Raw genomic sequence first — 26,621 nt, 5'->3', positions numbered from 1 at the left:
TACATTCAAACAATGCAATTTTATTCAGCATTGAAAATAAAGGAGCTATCAAGCTATGAAATTTGTATACATATATCAAAGTCAAATGATCCAACCTGAAAAGACTTCTTTTTCCAACTACATGCTATTCTGGAAAAGAAAAACTATGAAGATAATAAATGGATCAGTGGTTGCCAGAAGTTAGAGGGGAGAGAGGAATGGAGAGGCAGATCACAAAGAATGTGTAGGGCAGTGGACCTACTCTGTATGACATTATAATGGTGGATACACACCTTTATAATATAATTTGTCAATCCTATAGAATGTAGGATACCAAGAGTGAAGCATAATATAAACTATATACTTTGCATGATTGTGATGTACCACTGTAGGTCACCAGTTGTAACTAATGTAGTATTATGGTGAAGGATATTCATGATAGGATAAGGTATACATGTGTGGAGATGGGGTATAGGGGACATGTCTGTACTTTCTGCTCAATATTGCTGTGAAGCTAAAACTTCTCCAGAAATAATTGATTAGAAAAGATGACTGTAGCTACTATATTGTAGGTAGAATATTGGAGAACAAAGGTAGGAGCAAACAGAAAATTTAGATGATATTGTAGTTACCAGGTAAGAACGGATATTGAATGGCTTTCACCAGAGATATGCTAGGCAGGAAATCTTTGAGTCTAGAAATACATTGAAAGTAGAGTCAACAAGGTTTCCTGACAAAATGGATGTAGATGGTAACATAAAAACTCAAGGATGACTTCAAATCCTTTAGCCTGAGCAACAGGAAATTTGCAGCTACCATTAACTGAGATGGGTAAAGTTTTGATAAAATAGGTTTGGAAAAAGAGGACTGAAGTTAAGTTTGGTTCAGTTTGACATTATCTATTGATAACCAGTCAGGTATTTGTTGTCATTTAGATGTGAGTTGTGCCCCCACAAGATCATGTGTGAGACAATAGAAGTTTTAGAAGAGAAATGATTGGGTTATGAGAGTTTTTAACCAAATCAGTGAATTAATCCTGATGGGATTAACTGGGTGGTAACTGAAGGTGGGTAGGGTATGGCTAAAGGAGGTAGGTATTGGGGGGATGCCTTTGGGGTATACATTTTTATCTGGAGAGTGAAGTCTCTCTCTGCTTCCTGATAATCATGCCACCTCCTTCTGCTACACTCTTCCTCTGTGATGTTCTGCCTCTTCCTGAGACCCAAGGAATGAAGCCGGTTGTCATTGGACTGAGACATCTAAAACCGTGAGCCCCCAAATAAACTTTTGCTCCTCTAAAATTGTTCTGGTCAGGTCTTTTAGTCAGAACAGTGAAAAAGCTGGCTAAAAGAGTATGTCAAGTGTTTGGTATAAAAAAAATTGTCAGCTGAATACCATAGGTTGTCTGCTATATTTTTCGTTTTTGCTTTTTTCCTACCCTGGCCCCTGCTGATGGTCACTGCTGATGTGTCACTTGAAAAGGTCTCATTACTACTTCTGCAGTCAGACGCTTCAATGAGAATAATGATATCTATGCCAAGATTTCTTATTATGGAGCTACAAGCAAAGCCAAGCCTTGAGGGCAGAGAAAGACTGTGGTCTCTGAAGTACATATTCACACAAGTAAAATGGCTGCCTTCTCCTTACTCTCCTCATTGGCATTACACATGTGCCTTCTCTTAAGCAATATCCATCTGCTTCTGTCTACACTTTCTCCCTCCTCAGGCTGAGGAATAAGAGCTCTTGGACTGAGACCTGTAATATTTTTCTCTCCTTCATCATTTAAGCTCCCCCTTCAACTCCAAGCTTATTTTTTTCTTACTATTCTTTCCTCTTTCCTCATACTAACTTGAATATTCTTTTTCTGGTTCTAGGAATGGACATGTCTGAATGTCTACTTAGGCCATTGTTAAAGTATAATAATTTTATTGACTCTATAGTAGAGGAGAGGTCTGATTAAGATGGAAATAATGAGGAAGAGACAAATATGAGTAACAATACAGTAGAATCCTAAACTGGACGGAGGTGATTCCTAGCACTAGGTTCCTGCCCACTTGAAAACTAATGAAGAACTATTATACTGGTTGTGTAGCATAAAAAGTATAACAAAATAATATATGAAAAGTTCTCTAATTCATTACTAAAACTTCTCTATGATTAAATTTTTCCATACATTCATTTTCTCTACTACTTGCACATTTTCAGATTAGATTATTATGTCTCTAGGAATTCTTAGTAAATGAAAGAATTATTCTTAAATTTAATGTTTTGGAATTATACTTTCAGTTGATGATCCAAATCTAAAAACAACCTTGTGTTTTTGGAATTTCTTCATATGGGGGTGGAGGACCTAGTGTGTCAAAACATGGAACAGGGTACTGCTCAAGGTTTTGAGTTTGAAGGTGAATTTCAACAGTTGAACTCACAGTTGCTTCAGTCCCTAGAAAGAAAAAGAGATATGTCATCTTACTAGACAGCATAAAGCAGAAGTATACAAAATGCCTGATGAAATCTGCCATTTTTTTAATCACTAGGGCAACTGAAAATTATTCGTACACTTGAGAAAAAATTTACAACTATCTTGCTCTCCAAAGTGATAGTTTAGTCATGATAGCAAGAAAATTTCGTTGAATGAAGTGATCATATCATTATTGATCAACCCATCGAGAAGCATTTACAATTTTATAACTGAATATAGGAGGAATGTTTTTTTTTTCATAGAACAGAATAGAGGATTCCTTACACAGCATTTTAACTAATACTCCCAGCATAGGACATGAAGGTTTCACTTTCTAGTGTCTAGTGTTTCTACATTAAAATATCACTTTTAAACTTTATTTGTATTTATTTTTACTAACAGCAAATAATGCAAAAATCACTTTAAATATTTTCTTGTAATAGTAAAAATGTTAATATAAATGCCAAAAAATTTGCATTTAAAGTATATCACACACATGGATTCTAAAATTTAAAAACATACTTTGAAATAAACATTCTGGTTTGTAGATTGTACAATAAAGTCATTAAATATCAAAAACAGGCCTTTTCATCCACAAACTGGTAACCTTGAGAGACTTTGAATTTATTCTAGTAACTTTTAGAACTCTATTAGTATTTTTTGAAAGATTATTTTTGAGCCACACAGGAAATCAACAGTAATATTTTATAACACTCTTTCTTTGTATACATTTTTTTCACCTGAGTCTTTACATGACTTTGAATGATTTTGATTGCTTCTTCTCAAAACAATAGTAATGACCATAAATTTAATTTTTTAGGAGTCCTTGAACTAAATCCAGCTCTTGGGTGTTTTTGTATATTAAATTTAACTGGAACGCATCTATACCTATTCATTCACATATTGACTATGGCTGCTTTTGAACTATAGTGACAGAGGTGAGTAGTTCCTTCAGAGACTATATGGACTGCGAAGCCAAAAATATTTTATCTGTCCTTTAATAGAAATTTGCTGACCTTTCTTGAAGAATTCCACTGGGAAGTTTCCAAAGAACATGGTCCAATTATAAAACAAATTTAAAAATGTGTTACTTATTAGGCATTAGCTGAATCACTCAAGCCCATATGTAGATTACTCAAAATGTTTACTTGGGTGTGGAACAACAATTTAGAATCATGAATTTTTATACATTTGTATTTGCCTGATATCTTGCTGGTCCTTACAGCAAAGTGTAATAATGCAGACATTAATATGGCATATGAAAGGTAGAATACAGTTAGAATATTAGTCTCACCTGTTGATTCAGTAATTTTCTCAGAAAGTTATTTATTTAATTGAATAATCCATTCCTAGGCTATTACATAATATTTATTTACCCAAACTTTTTTGTACAATAGAATGATAATGATAGTGTCTACCTATAAAAAAGTAGTACAATGTTTAAGGTGAGTTCTGGCACACAGTAATGTTTATTATTATTATCTATTAGTTATCAATAATTTTACTATGCTATGAATACACATGTACTTTTTGTTTATAATAGTATTTCCTGATCTTCTATTTTAATGGCTACATAATGTTTTAATAAGTATCAATATTAGTTTGAACAAAAATCATAAAATAAAAAATATCCTGGAGTAAAGCTATAGATTTAGGCTGACACCAGCTGTCTGTGGGACTTGATCATTAGTAAAACATATTTTCCTAAGTAATTCCAGCCATTGTGAAAGCTTGTACTCAACATTGACTATTTTCCTGGGAGACTGCTCCAGGTATAGTCAATATAAAGTCAATGGTAATGTCTACCTGGAAATTGTTGACCAGGTGACTCTAACACATTTATTACCTTTGCTAATTTACTTCTACTTCTCCAAATACTCTACTACTGCTATTATGAATGTTGTGTTCTAGGGAACAGGATCTTGACCATTATGCTCTGTGATTGGAAAGTTTTATTATTTCCTACAGATTTGTCTGTTACTCTGAAACTTGTTATAAAAAACTACAAGGCATTTGATTAATAAAGATAACTAAGCTAATATGCTCAGAAAGCTTTTGAAATAGAAAGTATATCAGTTTTTAATTGTTTTCAAGGCATGGTTACATATAATTCATGTGATTGGGGGCGGGGAAAGCAGGTGTTACTTTTATCTTTTACAATATTAAGAAACTAAGGGAACTCAATTTAAAATGCCTACAAAAATCCTATAGTATTACCAGAACTGCTGGCTAAAGTATTAGAGTTTATTGCTTAATTTTGTAAAACCTATACATTTACCACTGAGTTTCATACCCAAAATTCATGTTTTTCACATTATTAAGAATAATTCCAATAGACTTGACAGTTTTTTTAAGAGAGAGAGAGAGAGAGAATTTTTTAATATTTATTTTTTTAGTTTTTGGCGGACACAACATCTTTGTTTGTATGTGGTGCTGAGGATCGAACCTGGACCGCATGCATGCCAGGCGAGCACGCTACTGCTTGAGCCACATCCCCAGCCCTGGACTTGACATTTTAATATGTCTTTTCTATTTGTTCTCTGTTTCCTCCTTTATCTCATCCCTTTATCATATATGGAAATCATTCTCAAAGGCCTCAAATTGACTCTATGATCCACTAACTGTGCTGCTTAGTCTGTAAATGCCTTCATTTTCTCATCTGTAGAGTATTTCAAATTATGGTAGGTCCCTCAAAGAGTAGTAGAGAAGAATAAATGAAATTCAAATATCAAAGTCCTGGGTCATAGTAAATGCTCCATAAATGTGAACTATTACTGTTGTCATGCCCTTCCTGGAAAGTGTGTGAATAAAACATTCCTTCTTTCCCCATGTAAAAAAAAATCCCAGACCATTTACACAGAAGAGATCTCTTAGGATCCTAAAATGAACAAATCCTGAGAGACTAGAGGGGAGAAAGGGACATAGTGTGAAAGGCCTTGCTTCTTACTCACCTCTCTCCAGCCTCCTTCCTCTCTCCGGGTCACAGCACTCACATTTAATCACTGCTGGAACACTAGGATCTCTATTTTCTTTGAAATAAGAAAAAGAGAAAATTATCTGTAAGGAAGAAATGGAGTCAGGAAGATTAGATAGTTGGAGAGCAGCATCCTGAGGGACATCAGACCTGAGAAGCTAAGCCAGAATGAGTGTCCCCAGGAGAGTGTCTCTGTGGGCTTGCAACTTGCTGCCTCCTCAGGAAAGGCAGGGGATCACTTGAGGGCTGAGAGAACCCAGCTTCAACCCAGGAGAATATGGAAGGAGAGTAAGAGTACACTGAAGTAGATTTGATAGTGATTCACTACTTTTCATTAAAACATGGACTAATAGTGGCCTGGTCACTCTCCCATGCTCTTTTCTAATGAACACTACATTGTTTATTTACCACAAGCTCAATTTGTCTTTTACTTATTTCCTTAACCCCAAGCTTATTTTCCTTCATTGTCTTTAAATGGCTATTTTCTCATTACTAGGTGCTTTTATTTAGCTTTATGGCCTTATTTTCAGTGAAATCTTTCCTTTATCCTTGTTTTCTGTGAATTGAAATAGAACAACCTTGTGTTTTTGAACAAATTTTAAAACTCCATTGATAATATATTACTGACTTCTTACATACCAATTTAAAATAAAATAACTAACATAATAAACTAAATTTTTTTTTCTGTCTTTCTTTCTCCCCCCACCCTTTTGTGACTGGGGTTTTGCTATGTTGCCCAGGTGGGTTTAGAATTCTTGGGCTCAAGCTGTCCTCCCACCTCCACCAATCAATAGTTGGGATTTCTGCTGCCTATCACTATACCAAGCATGTTTACTTTTAAGATCACTTGTAATTCTATCTGGTTCACTTTGTCTTATAGTCCTTGGTTCTATAAAATGGTGTGTAATGATCACAATGATAGAGATTTTGGATATTCATGGTTATATGAGAATTTTAACAATTTTTTATTTTGCCCCATTTTTACTAAAAACTTGCACAGATTCCTTTAAGAAATCTTTCTGCAGCCCAGTGTGCACTTTCAGTCTTCATTTCCACATTAATGGTGTGTGTGGGGGGGACTGGTTGCAAATGTGTTTTTTATTGAATTATCATTTAGGAGGAATTCCAAGAGCATTATTAAAACAGGTAAGGTACTGAAATAATTAACCATTGATAGAAGAAATAAGTTTTACACCTAACATAAGTGCTAGAAGGAAACAAAATACCCAGTACTAGAACTGTTCATGTCTGATGGTGGAGGAAAAAGCACAAGAAGACATCAGAAACTGCTACATAGATGATCCATTCGAGAATCTGTAAAGGCATTGAATGCATATTGTGGGGATTTGGAGCAGAGATGGAAAGAAGAACTGCATCCAGAAGATCAATGGGGTGGGGGTGGGGAGAACGAAAAGCAGGGAAGAGGACCTAGTTAGCAGATTCTGGAGCTAAATCCAGGAAAAGGAAGTGGGCCTGGAGCAGAAAAAGATAAGACAATTGTAGGGGTTTTGTTTTGTTTTGTTTTGTTTTGTTTTTATAAAATAAATAGATTTTAATCTTAGTCCTTAAAATACAACTTCAAACTAAGATTCTTCTCCTCTTAGTCCTCATCTTCCTCCTTGCTTACCTTCTTGACTTTCTTTTGGTCTTCCTCCTTCTTTCGTTGACAATTCCTTCTCTTCCTCTTTAACCTCCAAGGTCTGTGTAATAGGGCTGCCATAACAGAGTGCTACAGACTGAGTGGCTTTAAGCACAGAAATTTATTTTTTCACAGTTCTGGAGATTACATGCCCAAGATCGAGAGTCAGCCAGGTTAGGTTTCTTCTGAGAACTCTCTTTGGCTTGCAGATGACCAACTTCTCCCTGATTCTTCACACGGTCTTCTCTTTGTGACTGTGTGCTCATCTCTCCTTAGAAGGATGTTAGTCTTGTTGCATTAACACCTACCCCCAATTGCCTCATTTTACATTAGCTTTTTAAAAGCCCTATCTTCAAATATGGCCAAATTTTGAGGTACCGAGCCTTTAAACTTGAACACATTATTTCAATAGGGTATACAACCCAACCCATAACAGGGAATATTAGAGGGATTATTTGTTCATTTCTGGGAAATAAAGATCTCCATCATGATGTATGAGCATTGAAGATGATAACTGAGTGAATAAGTGTTGGAGACTCTTCTACTGAACCCAATGACTATTTAGGGGAACCGTTAAGTATAGGATCTACCATTCAAAAGTATAGATATTATGATTTTAAGATATTATATTAAGAGCATAGATATTATGATATTAAGATATTTAGAGTATAGATATTATGAAGGGTAGGAAGATACGGTTATCTGAGTGCTGAACCAGCACAATACTGTGAAATGAGATAATCACTACTGGACAAGGGGATGTTCTTGGGCTCTAAAGTGTTTGACTGAGTTCCCAAGGACATGTTTTAGACCTGAAATCTCATCAGACATTGACATGGGATGGTATAAGGATGACAAGTCAAGTAGTTACTTTCTTCTCTTTAGCATTTTTAATATGGAATGTTTCCAGAGTTTGCATGTCATCCTTGCCCATGTTAATCATCTCTGTATCACTCCAATTTTAGTATATGTGCTGCTGAAGCCAGCACTCTTTTTAGTATTTCTAATCAAGATAATTAGTAACCTGAGTCATGTAATATTAGCCTGAATTGCTATTGAGATAAAATGTCTATTTTATATATTGTAACATTAGTAAAGTTCAGTCAACTCCAACCTTTGATATTCAGCCAAAATTCTCCTCTTGACTCTTCTCATTTGAGGGCAGCTTCCATGAGATCCTGAGAGTCAAACCTTTGACACTTACATCAAATGTGCAGACCTATTTCAATAAATATGATCAAAAAGTCATGACATAAAAGTGAAATAACTTTTGAAGAAATAGAATGAAGGACTGGGAGGAACCCAAGGTTCATATATCAAATCTAGTATCTCCATTAAAATGTTTTAAATGACCCATTTCTCATATTCTATATTCAGAAGGGAGCATCCTGGGCCTTCCTCTGAGTGTAACAGATAAAAGGAAGGCCATAACCTCTATTTCATATTCTAGTATGTCGCCAGTGTCATTCAAATTATTTCTAATTTTTCTCTACCTCTTTCAAAGAGTGACTGTGAGGAAAACTCACAGGTACAGCCCCGTACTTCAGTGTGTGATCATGTGAACCCCTGAGGTTCTGGACTCAGCCTCAAGCTATGAGCACCTCCTTGGTGAAAATTATGGAGACAGGTCTGGGCCCTCAATGTCTTTCCACAGGAAGATCCTGGAGAGGCTCTCTAGCTTCCCTTTGGAGAGCAGCTTCTTCTTACAGAAATATTAGGTAGGAAGAATCATTTATCTGGAAAGGTGAAGGTATGATGAGAATCCAGTCCACCAAGTAAATCCTGTGTGGATAAAGGTTTTTGACTCCCTCAAAATATCAACTCTCTGGAATTCATTTCCAGCAAAATTTGTTAAGAAAATTCTAGGGATCATAGAGAACACCACTTCCTTAATTACCCTTTTGAATTTTGTTTGGGAAAGGAGAAACAGGAATGCAATAGCATTAACTCTGGGGCAACATTCATAGCAAAACTGTGAATGGTTGTTAGGACCCTTCATAGCCATCTTGAATATCACTCAGAGAGGATGGAAGATGGGCAGTGGGTTGGATAAAGTGAAATCCAACTCATTGTAGGAAGGGAAAAGATAAATGGTAAGAGATAACTGAGCCTGTGGTCTCCAAGATTGACAATAGAAAAAAAGATTTGTGAGATAATTCATGAGCAAAATATGACCCAGAAGCTGTACCAGTGGCACTGGGAGGAAATGATAGAATGAGGACAGGAAATAAATATACTAGAATCCAATCCCTACAGTTACGGAGTCACTACATGAAAATATATGATATTCAGCATCTGTGGCTGTACTTTGTGTACAGGGATGAAATGGCTAAGCCCTTAGTGTCCAGCCTAAATTTTCACAGACTCTCTACCCACAATTCTGGGTAGTTTGAAGTCTACTAGTTGACTTACAGCAAAGAATTCTATGTATATTAACTCAGAAGTGTGAGAGTAGATAAAATCCTTTAAGATAAATAACAACCACTTCCAAAGACAGAGAATATAAAAAAAAACCCTCAACCTATCACTTGTTAGATGTAAAATAAACTGTGACCATATTGTTATTTTAAAAATTCAATTTCTTTACAAGTTTATTTTTTTCTTGTTCATAATGAGTTCAGAATAATATGGAGCATGTGACTGAATGCCCAGGACTCAATACTATCAAGTGCTTGTGGCTGAGACAGTGTATCAGCCTGGACCCCTTCTCCCACACTCAGACCTATACTGGCTGGTTCACCCAAGTTCAAGAGCAGGCAAAACAATCACGTTGCAAAAATTAGAAAAGCATTGGAGAAATAGAAACATAAACTGCCTTAGACATTATAGCAGCATAATTGAGTAGCTTAAAATTAGAAACAAACTTTTTTAAAAAAATATTCAAGAGAGTCTAGTGGAAGGTTCTTCTTCAAAGTGAGAGAAGGGCTAAGATGGAGAATTGTGTGCCTCTCTTTAGAAATGCAAGTTCAGCTGGAAGGATTATAATGCCATTTATTAACTATCTGTAGTTTAATGAAGAAAAATAAGCCAACATTAACATATTTAACAAACATATTTTGTTAAAAGGTCAGTAACCCTATTACCCTCTCTGCTTCATAAAAAAGTGTTTTTAGTTTCAGGAGAAAGATGTATTATCACTGGAGAATTTAACAGTTCTTCTCAAAATAACCATTTCCTGAACTGATAATATCTTGTCCTTGTTAAAGGACTTTTGGGTGGGAAAAAGTTAATAGTAAAAACAATCACTAAATTTTTAAGTAACTTTTGAAGTTAAAACAGTTTATTTTTACCAAACACTCTTGGGACAATTGTGGCATGTAATGTAGCACCTAAGAGGGAAATTCACATAACACTGTTTGAATGAAGATGAAGCTTAATATGAAGAAATAAGCTAATGATTAAAGAAAGGAATGATCAATTGTAGCCTTCTAGAAATCCATGGTAGTTTTTTTCTTTTGTTCATTTATTTGTTTTCCTATTTATTGCTAGGGTTGGAAGCTATGCACAATTCTAAGATCTCTAATTTCTTCATTTCTTACCTTATCATGCAAATTGGGAAATGAGGGAAAAACATGTTTTGGGGGGTGGAGATTGAGTACAAGTAGCATCAGGATGCTGTCAGTGTGTCTGGAGAGAAAGGGCATATGGATTGGCACTCCCCTGTCCAGTCACAATGATTTCACACTGTGCGTTGGCAGTAGACCATCTGGAAAATGTGGTACAGTGCTACTTCAGATGGGTTAAGTGAGTCATAGCTAAGTAACCAAGACTATGAATACAAGTTGGATAGACTGATGTCAAAAACTCAAGAATATTCTTCTGAACTTTAGATTCTATCTCATACTCAACTGTGAGTCAGTTCCCTAAGATATATTCTCTTTATTATGGGCTTTCTTTCTTTCTGATTTTTTCTCACTTAAACTCTTCTCAAAGCATGCCTTTGGCTATACCATAAGCCATTTACCATTCTAAGTTCACTGATTGACTTGGCAGATTATAGCTTTTCAATGCTTCACAGAGAAGTTCCAGAACTCTGTGTCAACTCACCACAAATGGAATCCAAATCTCCAACAGCAAAAACAGCCATGGTGCATCTTGGGGAATCCATTCGGGATCTCTTCAGCCAGCACTGGAGACAGAAAAGCACCATTCCACAGAGAAGAGATACCAAGAAAATCAGCAATAGGAACCTGAGGTCAAAAGCAGCCAGAGAGGAGTGAGGTAGAGCAAGCAAAGACTTCCTATTGGGCTGGGGATGTGGCTCAAGCGGTAGCGAGCTCGCCTGGCATGCGTGCAGCCTGGGTTCGATCCTCAGCACCACATACAAACGAAGATGTTGTGTCCGCCGAGAACTAAGAAATAATAAATAAATATTAAAAATTCTCTCTCTCTCTCTCTCTGTCCCCCCCCCTCTAGCTCTCTCTTAAAAAAAAAAAAAGACTTCCTATTACTACCTGAAAAGTGGTCAGGGACTCAGCTAGACTGGGTGCTGGAATCCTTTAAGCAATCTACCCCCACCATAATTGCCACAGGCCTGGAATATTGTCTGCCCTCAGAGAGGCTTGATCTTACCACATGGTGATTAATACTTCATCCTTAGAAAATGAAGGAGTATTCTAAAAAGCAGTGTCTTGGTTCCTTATTTATTGAACTAGTTAATTCTTCCATACATTCATTAATGACAATAATTAATGACACATCATTTAAGGGAACATTATCTAGTCATTCCAGACTTCCATATATTCATTCAACTAATATTTTTAGTATGATGTTAGGGTTAGGGAATTCATAGGTAAAAAAGATAAGGTCTCCATGTTTCAGAGCTAATCATCTATTAATAGAACTGATAATGTGAAATTTGGAAGTTACAGATATCAAGATTTAGGAAGCATATCAACTATCTTAAAATTTCTGATGAACTATCTCATAAAAGAGGCAGCTGCTTATTTTTATTGCTTTTATTACCAAAATTAAAATCTCTAGAGTCATTTAGAAAAAATTTAAGAGGAAAAAAAAACAATTTACCACTAAAAATCTCCATCTCAGAAATACATTATTAAAAATAGTAAGTTCACTGTCACAGAAAATGTATAAGTAAACACTGGCCAACTATCTGGAAATGATGTTTCTATAGATATTGATGTACGTGACCCCTTAATTTCCTTAAGCTGTGTGATTTCTTGTGCTGTCTAAAATTATTTAGGAAAATGATATGCATATTTCACCAAATGTTTTATAAAACAAATTGAGAATATCCTTACCAGATGTACCAGTCATTAGGGTGTTGATCAGTATAATTTAGACACCTGGTGATAAAAGAAAAGCAGTAAGTGCTAGAATTCTAGCTGGCTAAAGCCTTTGTCTCTGGGGCCATAAAATTTTTACATCTGTTTCCCTAGAACAATTCTTTGTTTACCGCCACCACAACGCCTGCCCAGCAACATACTCCCAGCAAAATTAAGTGTGTAAGTTACACTGTGTCCGTGCCAAGGCACTGAAAAGATGGAACGGTTTGAATCTGCTAGACATACAAATGGATGACTGCCCTGAAATATGTTTGATTCTAGAGTTAAAAATACTGTTGTGCAACAAGAAGGTCATGATTAACTTTTTAGGGCCAATGTGTCATCGGTATTAGGCAAGTAATCATATCACCCTTCTTTTGATCCATGTATCTAAAGTCCTTTACTCTCCAAATTCTCCAGGGAAGGTTTATACTTTCTATTAAACTTTAATATCTTGGTAGAGTAGCAAGCACTGGAAAATTGGTTGCTTTCTAGTTCAACAACTGGTAAAGAAAGAAGTTAGGCTAGAAAGAAAATGAATGTGGCCACATGTTTATCATTCGCCAAGAAAAGGAGTTGACCTCTTCAGTTGGAGGGGTGAGATCGTTTGTGTGTTGAGGCATATCTCAATCATTCTTGAGGTAAGTTTGAAAAAATCACACAAAAACAAATTTCACATGGGTTTGACTCTCAGGAGTAGAGATATATGTGTTGTTCGTCTCAGTCCCTCATATACCTGACCTGGTGCAGAGTCTATGTTTGCATAAGGACTTCTTTCCAGACTTCATGTATGGCCACTTCTAAGGTGTCTTGAGAGTGAACAGGGGAAACCTGTTCATCACAACCTGATAATCTTCTGAGATGGAGCCATCCTTAATCATGCTTTTTCAGCCACTGTTAAAATAATACTTAGTGCTTCTCAGCTTGAAAGTGCTCATAAGCATCCATTAATTTATTGCTTTCACATTCATCATTATACTAGTTAGAAGTGACTTTCTAATACTTATTGACTTAGAAATTTTGCCTTAACATTGAAGATAAGTCAATCACCCAGACACTAAAGTTTTTATTTTCTTATTTTTGTTTCTTTGGTTAGTTAGTTTGTTTGTTTTAAGCACCCAGAGAGTTTAGGAAAGTTCATATGTACAAATGCTGATTTAAGAATTGCAACTGAAGCTGGGCACAGTGGTGCATGCCTGCAATCCCAGTGGTTTGAGAGGCTGAGCCAGGAAGACATCAAATTCAAAGCCAGCCTCAGCAAAAGCAAAGCACTAAGCAAATCAGTGAGACCCCGTCTCTAAATAAAATACAAAATAGGGCTGGAGATGTGGCTTAGTGGTCAAGTGCCTCTGAATTCAATTTCTTCTACTCCCCCAATCCCCCCCCCAAAAGGCAACTGAAGTATAACTTTCAAAGGTATCTCAGGATAAGTGATCATTAGTAAAGGATGGTAACAATAATTAATGATACATTTTTTAAGGGAATATTATCTTGTCATAGAGAAAAATGTAGATTTTTATTTATAATTAAAAGTTTGGGTAAGAAAAACAATTTAGAGAGCTCAGCCCTATATTGTATATATTCTTTTACACAAATACAATGATTCCAGCAAAAATAGCTATTAGTTAAATATAAAATATTCCATCATTGTACCATCAAGGCTTCTCTTGAAGATTGTATAATAAAGAACATTTTCCTTTTAATATTTTTATATTGTTTGAATATTTATATAGGCATTACTTTTGTCATCAGAATACAGGCATTACTTTTGTCATCAGAAAGTATTAAAATATTACATTAAAATATAAAAATCTTCAAAATATAGTATCCAACTCAAGAGATTAATATAGGTAAATTTTCATGGTGTCCTGATCAAATAAAAAAGCTGAAGTTTCTTGTTTGTAGATCTTGACTTCTAAGATCAAGGCTTGGAATGGATTATCTCATCTTCATGCATATATAAATCTCCTCTATTTTTACATTTAGAATTAGCCTATATGACTTTAAGTCAAGTCTAAATATTGAGTGCCTCATTTTATTTCATAATTCTTATTTATTAGCCACTCATGATTGTTTTCAGTGCTAGCAATAACCCAAAGTTGACTTATTTCACTTTCTCTTTTCTAGCCCTGTGCACCTTCTGGTGGTTGTTCTTAAAAGTGATAAAATGGCCAAAAAGAACTTAGCTGGAAAATGGGGTTGTCAATTAATTCCAAAAATTCTGACATCTATCATGTAATTCCAAAAATTCTGACATGTATCTCACTCTAAGGATTTTATTCACTATACACCTGGGATCCAGAATAAGGAATGAAAGTGGGGGGTCACTAGCTGGAACTTAACATAGAATATGTGTCTTCTGCCTCCTTCTTTCTCACCATTATTCCCATTTCTTTCTCAAGTTGAATTCTTCAAGAAAAACATTTTGAATTCTTAAAAAAAAAATTTCTGAACTGTAACAGCATTCCAATTGCTCAAATTTTAAATGCAAGATCTTTAGAGTACAAAGTTTATATTTTTAAAAAATGAAGTTATTATTCAGGTGTTGCTCAAATTAGGATGCTGATGTTAAAAACAAAACAAGATAGCTATCAGGGAGAAATGAGAGCAGAAAGGAATGTTTAAGGAAGACATTTGAAATAATCAGAATCTTCTAGAAGTAGATGATAGAGATAATTTCAGTTTCTACCAGAACAAGGGCCCTTCTTCACTTGGATCCTCTGGAAATGATTCCTGCTCTATATGAATGGTTAGACTAGTTGGTCTTCTCAGTGCTGAGAATCCATGTAACTAAAATTTTAAATTCATTAATTAATTTAGGAAGAAAACTGCAGATCTGCTCCATTTGTTCCTCTCTACAATTTTCTATGGCAGGCATTCTTCCAAACCAGGTATATTAGGTCATGTCAAGTAATTCACTTTAGAACTTACAGCACTATAACTGAGGCCCACACTATTATAATCTTCCTTTTATAATTCAGAAAACTCAATTGCAGGGAGGTTAAGTAACTTGTCCAAATTAGCATTACTGGAAGTGGCAGAGGTTTTAAACACAAATGGTCTGGCTGTGGAGCCATGTCCATTACCACCATGCAATACTGCAACTGGGAGCACTAAACTCAGCTCTACACTGTATGGAGTGCTAACTGAATGCATCCAATATCCTGTGTTCCAAAATGCTTTCAGGAAATACTGAAAATACGAAAATAAAAAAAATTTACAAGTGAGAACATGGAGAGTATCAGGCACAGAGAATAAGACAAGAATGAGATCAATTTGTAAACCAAATGTAATAAGTCCCATTTATAAAAGAACTGAACTCCAGATCTGGCTTAAGCTTTCTAGCAGTTAATAAGATGAGAGAGAATTGGTTATATACTGTCCTTTAAAATGAACAAAACAAACAATATTATTCATCAGATGTAAAACTATTCTTTCTATAGAAACCAGAGAAAAATTCAAACCATGAGACTTCATAAAGAGATCATTGTTAATAATAGGAACAGTGTTTCCATAGTCTTAGGATAAATAAAATAACAAATTTCATGATTTTTTTTCTTTTTAAATAAAACTACTCCTCCAATTAGGCCAATATACAATTCATGCACACAAACAGGTGGGAAAGATGGGTAGTAAGTCATGTCATCCAGAAATTGGTGGTAAATTGCATAGTATCTAGGAAACTGAATAGGCTATATGTTCCTCAGGCATTTCACCAAGTTTATAGTGATTAAATGTCAGATGTACAATATGACTTTATGGTTAAACATCTGGGTTCAGAATTTAGAGTCGGTTCTGGGCCTCCATCTAAACTCTACCTCTTCTTTGATTCCTTGCTCTTGAACTAAATATTTACCCTCACTGGCCAAGTGAGATGGTAGCATGTCATTAGGAAATTTATTAACAAAATTAATTTACATAATACTTTATATATATATATATATTTTATAAATCACTATCTACATACATGCAAATCAGTGTAATTGTTTATTTATGGGGAGAGAAATGGATTAAAGAGATAGAGGGGGCTCTATCACATTTGATTTCATACAATAAATTAACACTTAAATTTTATGTAAAGTGATGCAATGCATTATTGCTACTAAAAATTCAGTTATAAAAATAAAATGATTAGGTCATATCACAAAATCAAAAGCCTAGTGTTTGAAAACAAATTTAAATAGAACTAACAATAGATGAAAAATTTTAAACATTGAGTATATATATATATATATATATATATATATATATATATATATATATGTATATATGAATCATTTTGCAAATTATTGTATCACAGAAGTTAATTAATGAAAAACAAACTTATTTATGGCTATTCAGAGATCCTTTCTCACTCAAACACGGCCTCTATCAGAATAGCCTTCATTCCATTTTCTTTCTGCTCTTCTACTCCCTTGTATTCTGATCCATCTCTGATTTTTGTGTCCATTTTGTGTGTGAACTTTGGGCAAGTTACTCTTCTTTTATGTTTCTCATTTCAAAAGGACATGTGGAGAGGGCCATCTCTATGCTTCCTTTTACCTGAAATCTAGTGGGTTTGTGTTACTCTCTTATAGTTTGATAAAGGATGAATGTATACTCTCTTGGACAGGTAATGGATTTTAACAAAGATAATGTCTCAGATCAAAGATGAAATCCTAAACTGAAGACCTCTAGGACAAACATAGGTAGAGAAAGTGAACCTTGTTTGGATGTGGAACTTCTACTCTTTAAGAAACCAGCACACCTTTCATTATAGACTGATCTCACTAATACTATCTTGCATAAAAAAGAGAGAGAGATTGTATCTACCTTCAATACCTTTACTTACTACTTTCCTATTCTTCTAGCTACTCTCTTGTCTTTATTTCCTACTAATTTGAAATGTATTTGAGGCACATTTTAGTCAGCTTTTTTCATTGCTGTGACTAAAAGAATCTGACCATCACAATTATAGAGGAGGAAAAGTTTATTTTGAGGGCTCATGGTTTCAGATTTTTTACACCATAGAAGGCCAGCTCCATTCCTCAGGGCTGGAGGTGAGGCTGAACATCAAGGTGGAAGAGTGTGGCAGAGAGAAGCAGCTCACATGATGATCAGAAAGCAGAGAGAGAGTTCCACTCACCAGATATAGAATATATACCATACCGGAAAGCCACAATGAATCACTTTCTCCAGCTACATCCTACCACTTCAGTTACCATTCAGTTAATCCCCATCAGGAGATTAGTTTACTGATTTATTGGCTATAACCCAATCAGTTCTCCTCCAAAACTTCTTGCATTGTCTCACATGTGAGCTTTCGGAGGATACCTCAATCCAAATCATAACAAGGCAGTTTCTAGTTTTCACTCAAAAGGGAAATAATGATAATATAATGGAAAATTAGATGTACACGTTTAGATGTAAAACTTAAATGTAGCCAATAAAAGGTCATACCTAAGTATCAGTTGAAGTCCTCTTGTTAGTTTACTATCTGTCTGAATCTCAATTTCTTCACCTAAAATGGAGACCTATAGCCTCAGAGGCTCAAAAGTAAATATAAATCATTCCTCAATGCCATGTTTCCCTGTCATGTTGATTAGAGAATTAGAATTGACACTTAAGATATTTTCCAATTATGAAATCCTGTATTCTATTTTTCTGAGTCAAAGGCAGAAAACAATGAGGCAGGATGAGTGTAGCCATGACATCTAGAGTCAGGAAAGCCTATAATAAAAAATTATCATGTCACAAACAGCAAGAGATAGAACAAAATAGCAGGTCTGAAAATAAATGAAAAGGAACAGCAATGAAGGTTGATGCAAACACTAAAAGGGGGCATACACTTAATAAGCAAATTGTTAACAAGAAGATGATCCTCCAGAGACAGGCAAATGACACCAGAGCCCAGGAAAGCCCCATTTGTCCCTGACTCTTACTTTAGAGCCAGTGTCCATAGACCTTGGCTTTGAGGGAAATAGACAATGATAATTGAAAGCAGCTGGCTGGCAGAGAGTGTAACAACCAGAAGACAGCACTTGGCAGGAGTGCTTTTCTGACACTTGCACTAAGTCACAGTGCATTACAGTTATCATGAATCATCATCAGCATTATTAATGGCACCTTCTCTCCATCTCCCAAATAGAATACTGGGAACCATTAAATCCACAGCACAAAAAGTGAGAAAAGCGAGTCAATTATTCACATAATTCATATCAGAATCACTTTGAAATGTACACATAATACAAGTTAGAATTTGGGTTCGTTTGTTGTCTGATAAATTGCCACCTCTCATTGCTGTGACCTATGCATATGAATGCAGCTGCGGAGAAGGTGACATCGTGATGATTCTCTCATGCACTTACAGCACCCTGGATGCTTAAAGGAAGGGGAAGTCAGTGACCAAAAATATCTAGAAATAAACCAGGCCCCTTCTTTATTTAATAATGATCTTAAGAAAATGATTATCTCCTGGTTTTAGAAAAATTAAGCCATCTGCATTTAAAAACTATTAGTCTTTTTCTTATGTGATTATCACCATCACTTGAAACTCTTTGGGGGCTTTTTAATTGACTTTATTCTTTTTGATTGTTCAAATTTTTAAATGCTAAATAAAAACAAGGAATCTATTGCTGTTTACTTACATTTCATTTTCTTCGCATGGCAGATTTGAAAGCACCAACTTAAACACATGTTTAAAACAATAAAATCTAGGGGCTGGGGATGTGGCTCAAGCGGTAGTGCACTTGCCTGACGTGTGCGGCCCAGGTTCGATCCTCAGCACCACATACAAACAAATAAAACAATAAAATCCAACATCTCATCAGTCTAATCCTTTAATACGAGCAGTGCCTAGAGACAATTCGGGTTTATATCTTTCTTTTCTTCTTCTTCTTTTTTTTTAATTAAAAGCTCTGCTGCATAGTTTATTGTTGGTGTACAGAGTTTTAATTGAAAAAATTTCTCTGGAGGCTGGAGGTGTAGCTCAATGGTACAGAGACTGCCTAGAATACAAGGCATTGGGTTTGATCCCCAGCACCATCATAAAACAACAACAACAAAAATTCTCTAGGTAGATTTTTAAATTCAGCAGTGACAGGAGATGTGTATTGCAAACTAGATTCTTATCCTACATACACTATAAATGTATTTGAAAAGAGGTTTTTGTTTTCTCTATAGGCAGATTTTGCTTGCTCTAAAGAGCTTTTGTATGCCTTGCATTTTTCTGTGTATTTTTGCATTCGAGGCAGAGGAAAGAGTTCATTAGTTGTGAGCAGTATTTTCATGCAAAGGAAGCAAGTTCCCAGTATGAGGAAACATAAGTCAAACCTATTTGCATTAATGGGTGTTAAATGTATGCATAAAGGGGTGACTTTAACAGCTATGAAATTCCTGCTGAGATTTACAATCTTTATCAAAAAGAGGGTAGGTAATAATAACCTTTAGAAGATTCAAACCCCTAAGCATTCCATCACAATTATCTTAGTTCTCTGTGTTGAACCTTACAGGTTATAATAACACCCACAATTACAAGGAAAGAAACTATTTCTTTCTAAAGACTTTGTGTGTTTGTTTTTTCCTAAGAATTGGAACTCTTTCTGTGTACAATAAAAAAGCCTTGAGATGTCACTTAAACGTAGCTATAAAACTCAGCCCAAATAGGTCAATGGAAGCATTTATTTCACTGGACTGTTGCATATATGTACAGGTAAAAACTTACAAACTTTAAATGATTGACCTAGGAATTTTGTATGAGATATGAATTTTCTCCCTTAATTCCAAATTCTTCTTCTTCAGCACTTTGTATGCACACCACCAAGTTTATCTGGGCAAAGAGATTTGTGGAGTTGCAGATGGAGTCATGAATTGGTCATCAGAGAGCATGATAATGAACAATTTATAAGCACAGAAAATGAGTTGCATTTTCTTTTGCTAGATTGCTGCAAATAGATTTGCATACTAACTGAGAGGAAAATGAACACTCAAATTTTGTCCATAAAGAAAGTTTATTTATGAGTAAATGAAATCATCTGGGATCTAGCTTAACAGATAAACAAATAAAGCCAGGATTTCAAGTCACTTCCCAATCTTCTCTGCGTGCTGTACCTGAGTATATATGGTATTTCATTATTACCACCTCACTGCCAAAGCATTAGCTGTAAGACTCCCATGTTATTTTGAAATGGTGAGGGACGTTTTAATATGCTTTAGATCTAAGTCTTTCAGATATGTTGGTTTCAGGTAATGCAAAGATGCAGTTATTGGTCAGAAAAGGATGCTGGAGTCTGCTGGAGTCGGGGAACCAAAATAAATCCTAAAATGCTTCTTTCTACATCAGTCAGCGTTTAAAAACTGCTGAGAATCAAGTATGGTTGCAGGCAAAAAGCAACATTCTTAAATTAATGATACCTTTCTCTGTGTCAACAATATTTTTGATTTTTTGAAAATTTCACAGCATAGCAAAGTGAAGTAAAGGTTAAATGTGCATCCTATTATTTCAATCATAAGAATAGAACTAAATAAAGAAGATGTCAACTGAATGCCCTGGATGTTTTATTTGCCATATCTTCAGCCAACAAATAAGTTGTAAGATGCTGGTAACACTTTCTTAAAGGAATTATTTAAAAAATGTAGTTACAATGCCTAAAGAACATATCTATAGCAGGTCAAATCCTCAGAGTATTTTAGAAAGTCTTCTGGAAAGAAAGAGGGTTACCTGGAATAGTGACAAACACCAAGTTCCTGTTGAGATCACCGAAGTGACACTGAAAGATCTGGATCTTGACATCCTTCAAGGCTAATCTGCCCAGAGATGGTGCTTTGCTGTCTACGCTGGTCTCTATATCTCAGAACTTGCTAACTTCTCCATGCTGTGCTTCCTTCCAGAGCAGGCATTAATGATGGCTCCTTGTGACTAATCAAGTGCATGCTGGGGAGGAATGTTGGGTGCATGATTTCGGGTACTAAGAGTTTTAGGAATTTTAGTTTAAGGTCAGAACCTTGGTACTGTTTGTCAAGGCCCTAAAAGGAAGGGTTATAAATCCTGACCTGCAAAGCTAGCTGGCTGCTTAAGTAACTTTCAAAATTCAAGTGCATGCCTTATTCCAGGGAACTTGTGAGATCTTTTTTTTTTTAAAAAAAAAATAGAATCTCATACTGGGAATATTTATTCATTTTTCTACCCTTTATGTGTCCTCTTTGCTCCTCTTTTCCTGCCCATCATTTTTAGACTCAGGTCTAACACAGCCTTGAATTTACAATTATCAGACTAGCAAGTTCAAAATTCAATAATACAGCAGAAGAGCTAGATATAAAGAAACACCCTTTTGTATATAATTGGGAAAACTATATAAGATTTTTGAAAGACAATAGGGCAATGTCTATCAAACTAAAAAATAAATGTACCCTTGGGTCAAGAATTCTACTTCTGTTGCAGAGCAAGGACATCTGCAAAGATGAAGTGGCCACAAATGTCCTTGTTCACTGGTTCTTTTGAGCATACTGAAAGGATTTTAACATGTCACTCTGAGAAGGAGGCAACATTTTATTAGAAGGGACAGGAAAAGGGAAAAATGGGACACTCTCAAGGGGGAAAGTGGGTCCTCTCAGAGAGGAAAGAGATAGTACGCTCCTCTAGAACTCCAGTTTTATTGGGGGTCCCAGGGAAGTTTCCAGAGAGTCCCACTCAATTCTCCCTCTTAACTTTTGATTGACAGCAGGATTGTATTAGACTTTTAAGTCCCCACTTCATAGTCTTACCCCAATAGAGGGAAGATTTTGCTATTATAATGACACATTAATGATGTATAACAACACTGGGTCACCTTCCCCCAAGCTGATCTGTTCTAATTGGAACTTGTTCTTACAGATTTTATGGGTATAAGGCTTTGCTTTCAATTATCCTGTCTCCTTGAGTCCTGGAATTTGGTCTGTGTAAAGTTCACAAAAGTTCCCCCTTCTGGGTTGTGTGTGTGTGTGTGTGTGTGTGTGTGTGTGTGTGTTAATCCACAGGGAGAATCCTTTTGCATTTCTCCTGCAGATAACAGGTTGTTTGCTGATGATATGTAGCATATACTATTGACTTAGGCCAGGGAGAATCACAGATAAATTACTCTTTAAAAGGAAGCATGTGGGGCTGGAGCTGGGGCTGGGGCTCAGTGGTAGAGTGCTCGCCTAGCATGCGTGAGGCACTGGATTTGATCCTCAGCACCATATAAAATAAAATGAAGATATTTTGTCCACCTAAAACTAGAATAAATAAATAAATATTAAGTAAATAAATTATAAATATTTAAAAATAAAATAAATAAATTATAAATATTAAATAAATAAATATCAAATAGATAAATATTTTAAAAAGAAAGTATGTGGGAGTCAACACAGTATGCCCTTAACCTCATGCTCCCAGTATTCATGTCTGTCTGTTACTTAACACTTCTAAGAATGTATACTTATAGAATATTTGTACCTACATATAAGCCACATACAATGATGCTCAATGAAACAGAAAATATCCATCTACATGTGACTGGCACATAAACAGAGGGGTGAGAGGGGAAGTTAGGAGGCAGGGGGTTTGCAATGATGATTGAATGTGATAGACATCATTATCCAAAGTACATGTGTGAAGACATTAATTGGTGTGAACATACTTTATATACAAACAGAGATATGAAAAATTGTGTTCTATATGTGTAATAAGAATTGTAATGCATTCCACTGTTATGTATTTAAAAAAATAAAATCAATAATAAAAAATTTAAGAAAATACAAAATGGTTATATCCATTCAACAAAATACAAGGAAACTGTGATGGTTAATCTCAGAAACTGTTTTAAAAAGTGGAAACAGATCACAGATGCTGATATGGAGAGGTCTTTAAGAGTTATCATTAAATGGCAACTATCAAAAATACAAACAATAAGTGTCGGTGAGGATGTGGGGGAAAAGACACATTCATACATTGCTGGTGGGACTGCAAATTGTGCAGCCAATCAGGAAAGCAGTATGGAGATTCCTTGGAAATCTGACAATGGAACCACCATTTGACCCAGCTATCCCATTCCTTGTTTTATTCCCAAAGGACTTAAAAACAGCATATATCAATGTTTATAGCAGCACAATTCACAATAGCTAGATGAATGAATAGGGAAACTTTGGTATATATTCACAATGGAACATTACTTAGCATTAAAAGAGAATAAAATCATGGCACTTGCAGGTAAATGGTTGGAGTTGGAGAATATAATGCTAAGTGAAGTAAGCTAATCCCAAAAAAACAAAGGCCAAATGTTTTCTTCTATATGAAGATGCTGACACATAATAACAATGGTGTGAGGGAAAAGCATAGGAGGAATGGAGGAACTTTAGATAGGGCAAAGTGGGTGGAGAAGGGAAGGAGTTAGGGGCAAGGAATGATGGTGGAGTGAGTTAGACATCATTACCCTAAGTACATGTATGAGGAACATGAATGGTGTGAAAATACTTTGTGTAAAATCAGTGAATTGAAAATTTGTGCTCTATATGTGTAATATGAAATGAATTGCATTCTGCCATTGTGTAAAACAAATTAGAATAAATAAATAATTTGATAAAAAAGAAAAAGAGTTATCATTAAACAAAAGGCACAAATCATGAAATACTGTGCACAGCATGATACTCAAATAAAATAGGGAGATATAGCTATAGTGTTTTTCCATATATAAAATTTATGTATATATACTCATATTCGCACAGAATGTCTCTGCATGGATGAAACCATTAACCATGATTGACTATGCAAAAAGAAAATGAGAGACTAAGAAAACAATATTGGGAGGTCAAGTTAATTTTTACTGTTAATTCATTTATTGTATGATATATATATAATGTCTGTATGTTAGATAATCATTTTATACATGCCTATATTTCCAAAGGCTAATTTTGAAGTTAAACATCTAGAATTCATGAGAAGCATATTGTAGTTCAAGCCCCAGTGTAGTTCACCAAATCCAATTCAAATTATAATATATGAACCCATTTATGATTGCATCCATAGATTGCACTAGAAACAAATGAGCCATATTAGTTAACTAAACTACTACTCTGAATTGGCCATTAAGGTATATGGATTATTTGAGCTGCATCTGGACGGGCTAAATAGGCTATGTGGTGGCAATGGTCTGTTTAGTATGCAGCCACAGTCACAGCCATGAATTTCAAAGCAGAGGAAAGGCTCGGTGCCAATGCCAATAGGAGAAAAGTAAACCAAGCCTAAGTATTATTTGTCCATAAGACACCCTCCATTCTGAGTGTCTCTGAAGCCTGTAATTAAACAGAATGAAAAATAGGCTTTTCACTGGTGAACTTATTTATTAGTCGGTCAGAAGCCTGACTTCTGTCAGTGGAGTCAATTGATCTTAAGAATTTCTGGGAAAGGAAGGGAAGGCCAGATGACTAGAAAAGAGATGGAATGAAGACAAGGGCAGCATGTTTGGTTTAGCTTTAGAACTGAAACAATGACCAGCCAGATACTTGGATTAAATAATTCTTGTGAAAAAGTACATAATCTTGTAGCAGGTGGCCGACCTGCTACAACTGAATGGAGATGGAGTCTATGTTCATATTAATACTGCAAACACCACTACTCAATTTGGTGCTAAAAAAAAATATATGCATTACCACCTTTCTTCTCCCAGATTGCCATTTATCCATTTAGTGATGTGACTTCCCCACACCACTCTCCAAAGGCTGGCATGGTAGCTTCTGCCTAAGACAGTAGTTTTTCCAATATATCTCCTCCCTGGCATCATGACAGTTTGATGGTTTGAGAAACAGAAGTTTGGCCATGAATGCTGTTTTAGTTGCATAATTTCTTTAGCTTTTTATTTTAGATTATTGTAGATTATCTTACAGTTTTAAGAAATAATACAGAAGGCTGGAGATGTAGTTCAGTGGTAGAATCTTTGCTCAGCAAGTCCCTGAATTCAATCCCCAGCAGTGCAAATAAATAAATAAATAAATAATAAAACAAAAAACAAAAACAAAACCCAGCAACAACAATAAACTTGATTGAGAGATTTCATATCATCTTCATCCTGTTTTCCCCAATGGTAGCATCTTGCACTAACTATTGTACAATGTCCAACCAAGAAATCCACACTGATACCATCTACCACCCTCGTGATTTTGTAGTTTATAATTTTTCACCTAAAATTAGTGATCAATTGTGTTTGTCGAACTATGTGCCTGAAATTGTGCTAGTAAATTCTTGTCATTGGAAGGTCAAGTTGAAGATGGACAGTTGTAATTCCTATTAAAATGATCCCTTAAGTTCACTGGGACTTCTTAAGTTGGAATACAAAGGTAGAAGGAAGCAAAAGTCTCAGAACTAATCAGGGAGAAGAAGGGATATGTATCATGATGGTGCACAAGATCACACTAAAGACTCACTGAGTACCTGGATGATGAGCCTGAGATCCTCATTCTTGTACCAAGAACCTAGGCACATAGGCATTCAACTATTAAGTGTTGGTCATTTACCCAGAACTTCCTTTTACTAGGAGGAAATAAATCTTGTAAAAATGAACAGAGAGCAGAGGATATGAAATCTATCCTTTGAATTCAGACCCTGGCAAAAGCCTAAATTCCCTGAAGCACTAAAGTCATATTGGTATTTGTCCTTAAAGGTCATGGTAGGCAGCTGTTCAAAAGGAACTAAGGACCAAAATTCAATGGATTAAGCCAGAATAAATAAAAGGCATGAAAGAAGTGGCATGCATAAAACAAAGTCCAAAGAATAAGCAAGAAGGCATCAGCTGCTCTTTTTATGGAAATTGCCCAAAGAGTGTAAGGTTCTAGAATTTGGAAGATATTAACTAAAGTCATCACTAACCTGGGCTGTAACAATGAAATATTTATCTTCTCAAAAGCTACATTTTCTAAAGTTGTGATGCTCTCAGTTTATCCCCCTCAAATAATTTTATTTTGAAGATCAAATTAAAACTATCAACATGAATTCAGACTTTGCAATAATATGAAGAATTGGTTCCTAGAGCAAAAATAGTAAAACAAAATAAAGAATTCCAAACTCAGTTCAGAGATCCATGGAAATGATAGCAACTGGGCTAATGTAAGGAGTTAAAATGATACAGGACACTGTCTTCACATGTTTCTTTATTTGCTACTTCTCCCCCATGAAAAGAAATACTGAACACACTGGTAAAGCTTAATGGTCAATTTTCAGCTTTCATCTTACTTGAAGTAATGGATAGCATTTGACACAGTTCAATACTTTTCTAATTTAAACACTCTCTTCACCTGGCT

The 26,621-nt window shown here is 35.4% G+C and overlaps 1 protein-coding gene and 1 pseudogene across 2 annotated transcripts; both read right to left on the bottom strand.

The window, feature by feature from the left end:
• Nucleotides 1–21,359, bottom strand: LOC144376215 (transmembrane protein 207-like). Of its 2 annotated transcripts, XR_013436444.1 has the most exons (6): nucleotides 21,034–21,359; nucleotides 12,312–12,356; nucleotides 11,098–11,402; nucleotides 7,039–8,269; nucleotides 5,389–5,466; nucleotides 1–2,419 (listed from the first exon to the last, which is right to left on the bottom strand). XR_013436444.1 is itself a non-coding variant. In XM_078043079.1 (5 exons), the coding sequence occupies exons 3-5, from the start codon at nucleotides 11,198–11,200 to the stop codon at nucleotides 2,280–2,282; spliced, it is 321 nt and encodes a 106-aa protein (XP_077899205.1). In that variant the 5' UTR covers nucleotides 11,201–11,402; nucleotides 12,312–12,356; nucleotides 21,034–21,339; the 3' UTR covers nucleotides 1–2,279. The 2 variants fall into 2 exon arrangements, 1 of the variants encoding a protein (XP_077899205.1); XM_078043079.1 differs by lacking the exon at nucleotides 7,039–8,269 and having other exon boundaries at nucleotides 21,034–21,339.
• Nucleotides 7,940–8,039, bottom strand: LOC144376563 (U6 spliceosomal RNA; annotated as a pseudogene).
• Nucleotides 21,360–26,621: the final 5,262 nt, after the last annotated feature.

The sequence above is a fragment of the Ictidomys tridecemlineatus genome, chromosome 3, assembly GCF_052094955.1.
Source record: "Ictidomys tridecemlineatus isolate mIctTri1 chromosome 3, mIctTri1.hap1, whole genome shotgun sequence".
NCBI lineage: Eukaryota > Metazoa > Chordata > Mammalia > Rodentia > Sciuridae > Ictidomys > Ictidomys tridecemlineatus.
This window is presented reverse-complemented; position numbering and strand designations above follow the sequence as displayed.

Coding starts and splice junctions, on each gene's coding strand:
- LOC144376215 (XM_078043079.1), bottom strand. CDS start 11,200: ATGGTGCTTTTCTGTCTCCAGTGCTGGCTGAAGAGATCCCGAATGGAT. Junction 5,467..11,097: donor AGATTTGGATTCCATTTGTG/GTGAGTTGACAC, acceptor CTTATTTCAAAG/AAAATAGAGATCCTAGTGTT. Junction 2,420..5,388: donor AGGAAGGAGGCTGGAGAGAG/GTGAGTAAGAAG, acceptor TTTTCTTTCTAG/GGACTGAAGCAACTGTGAGT.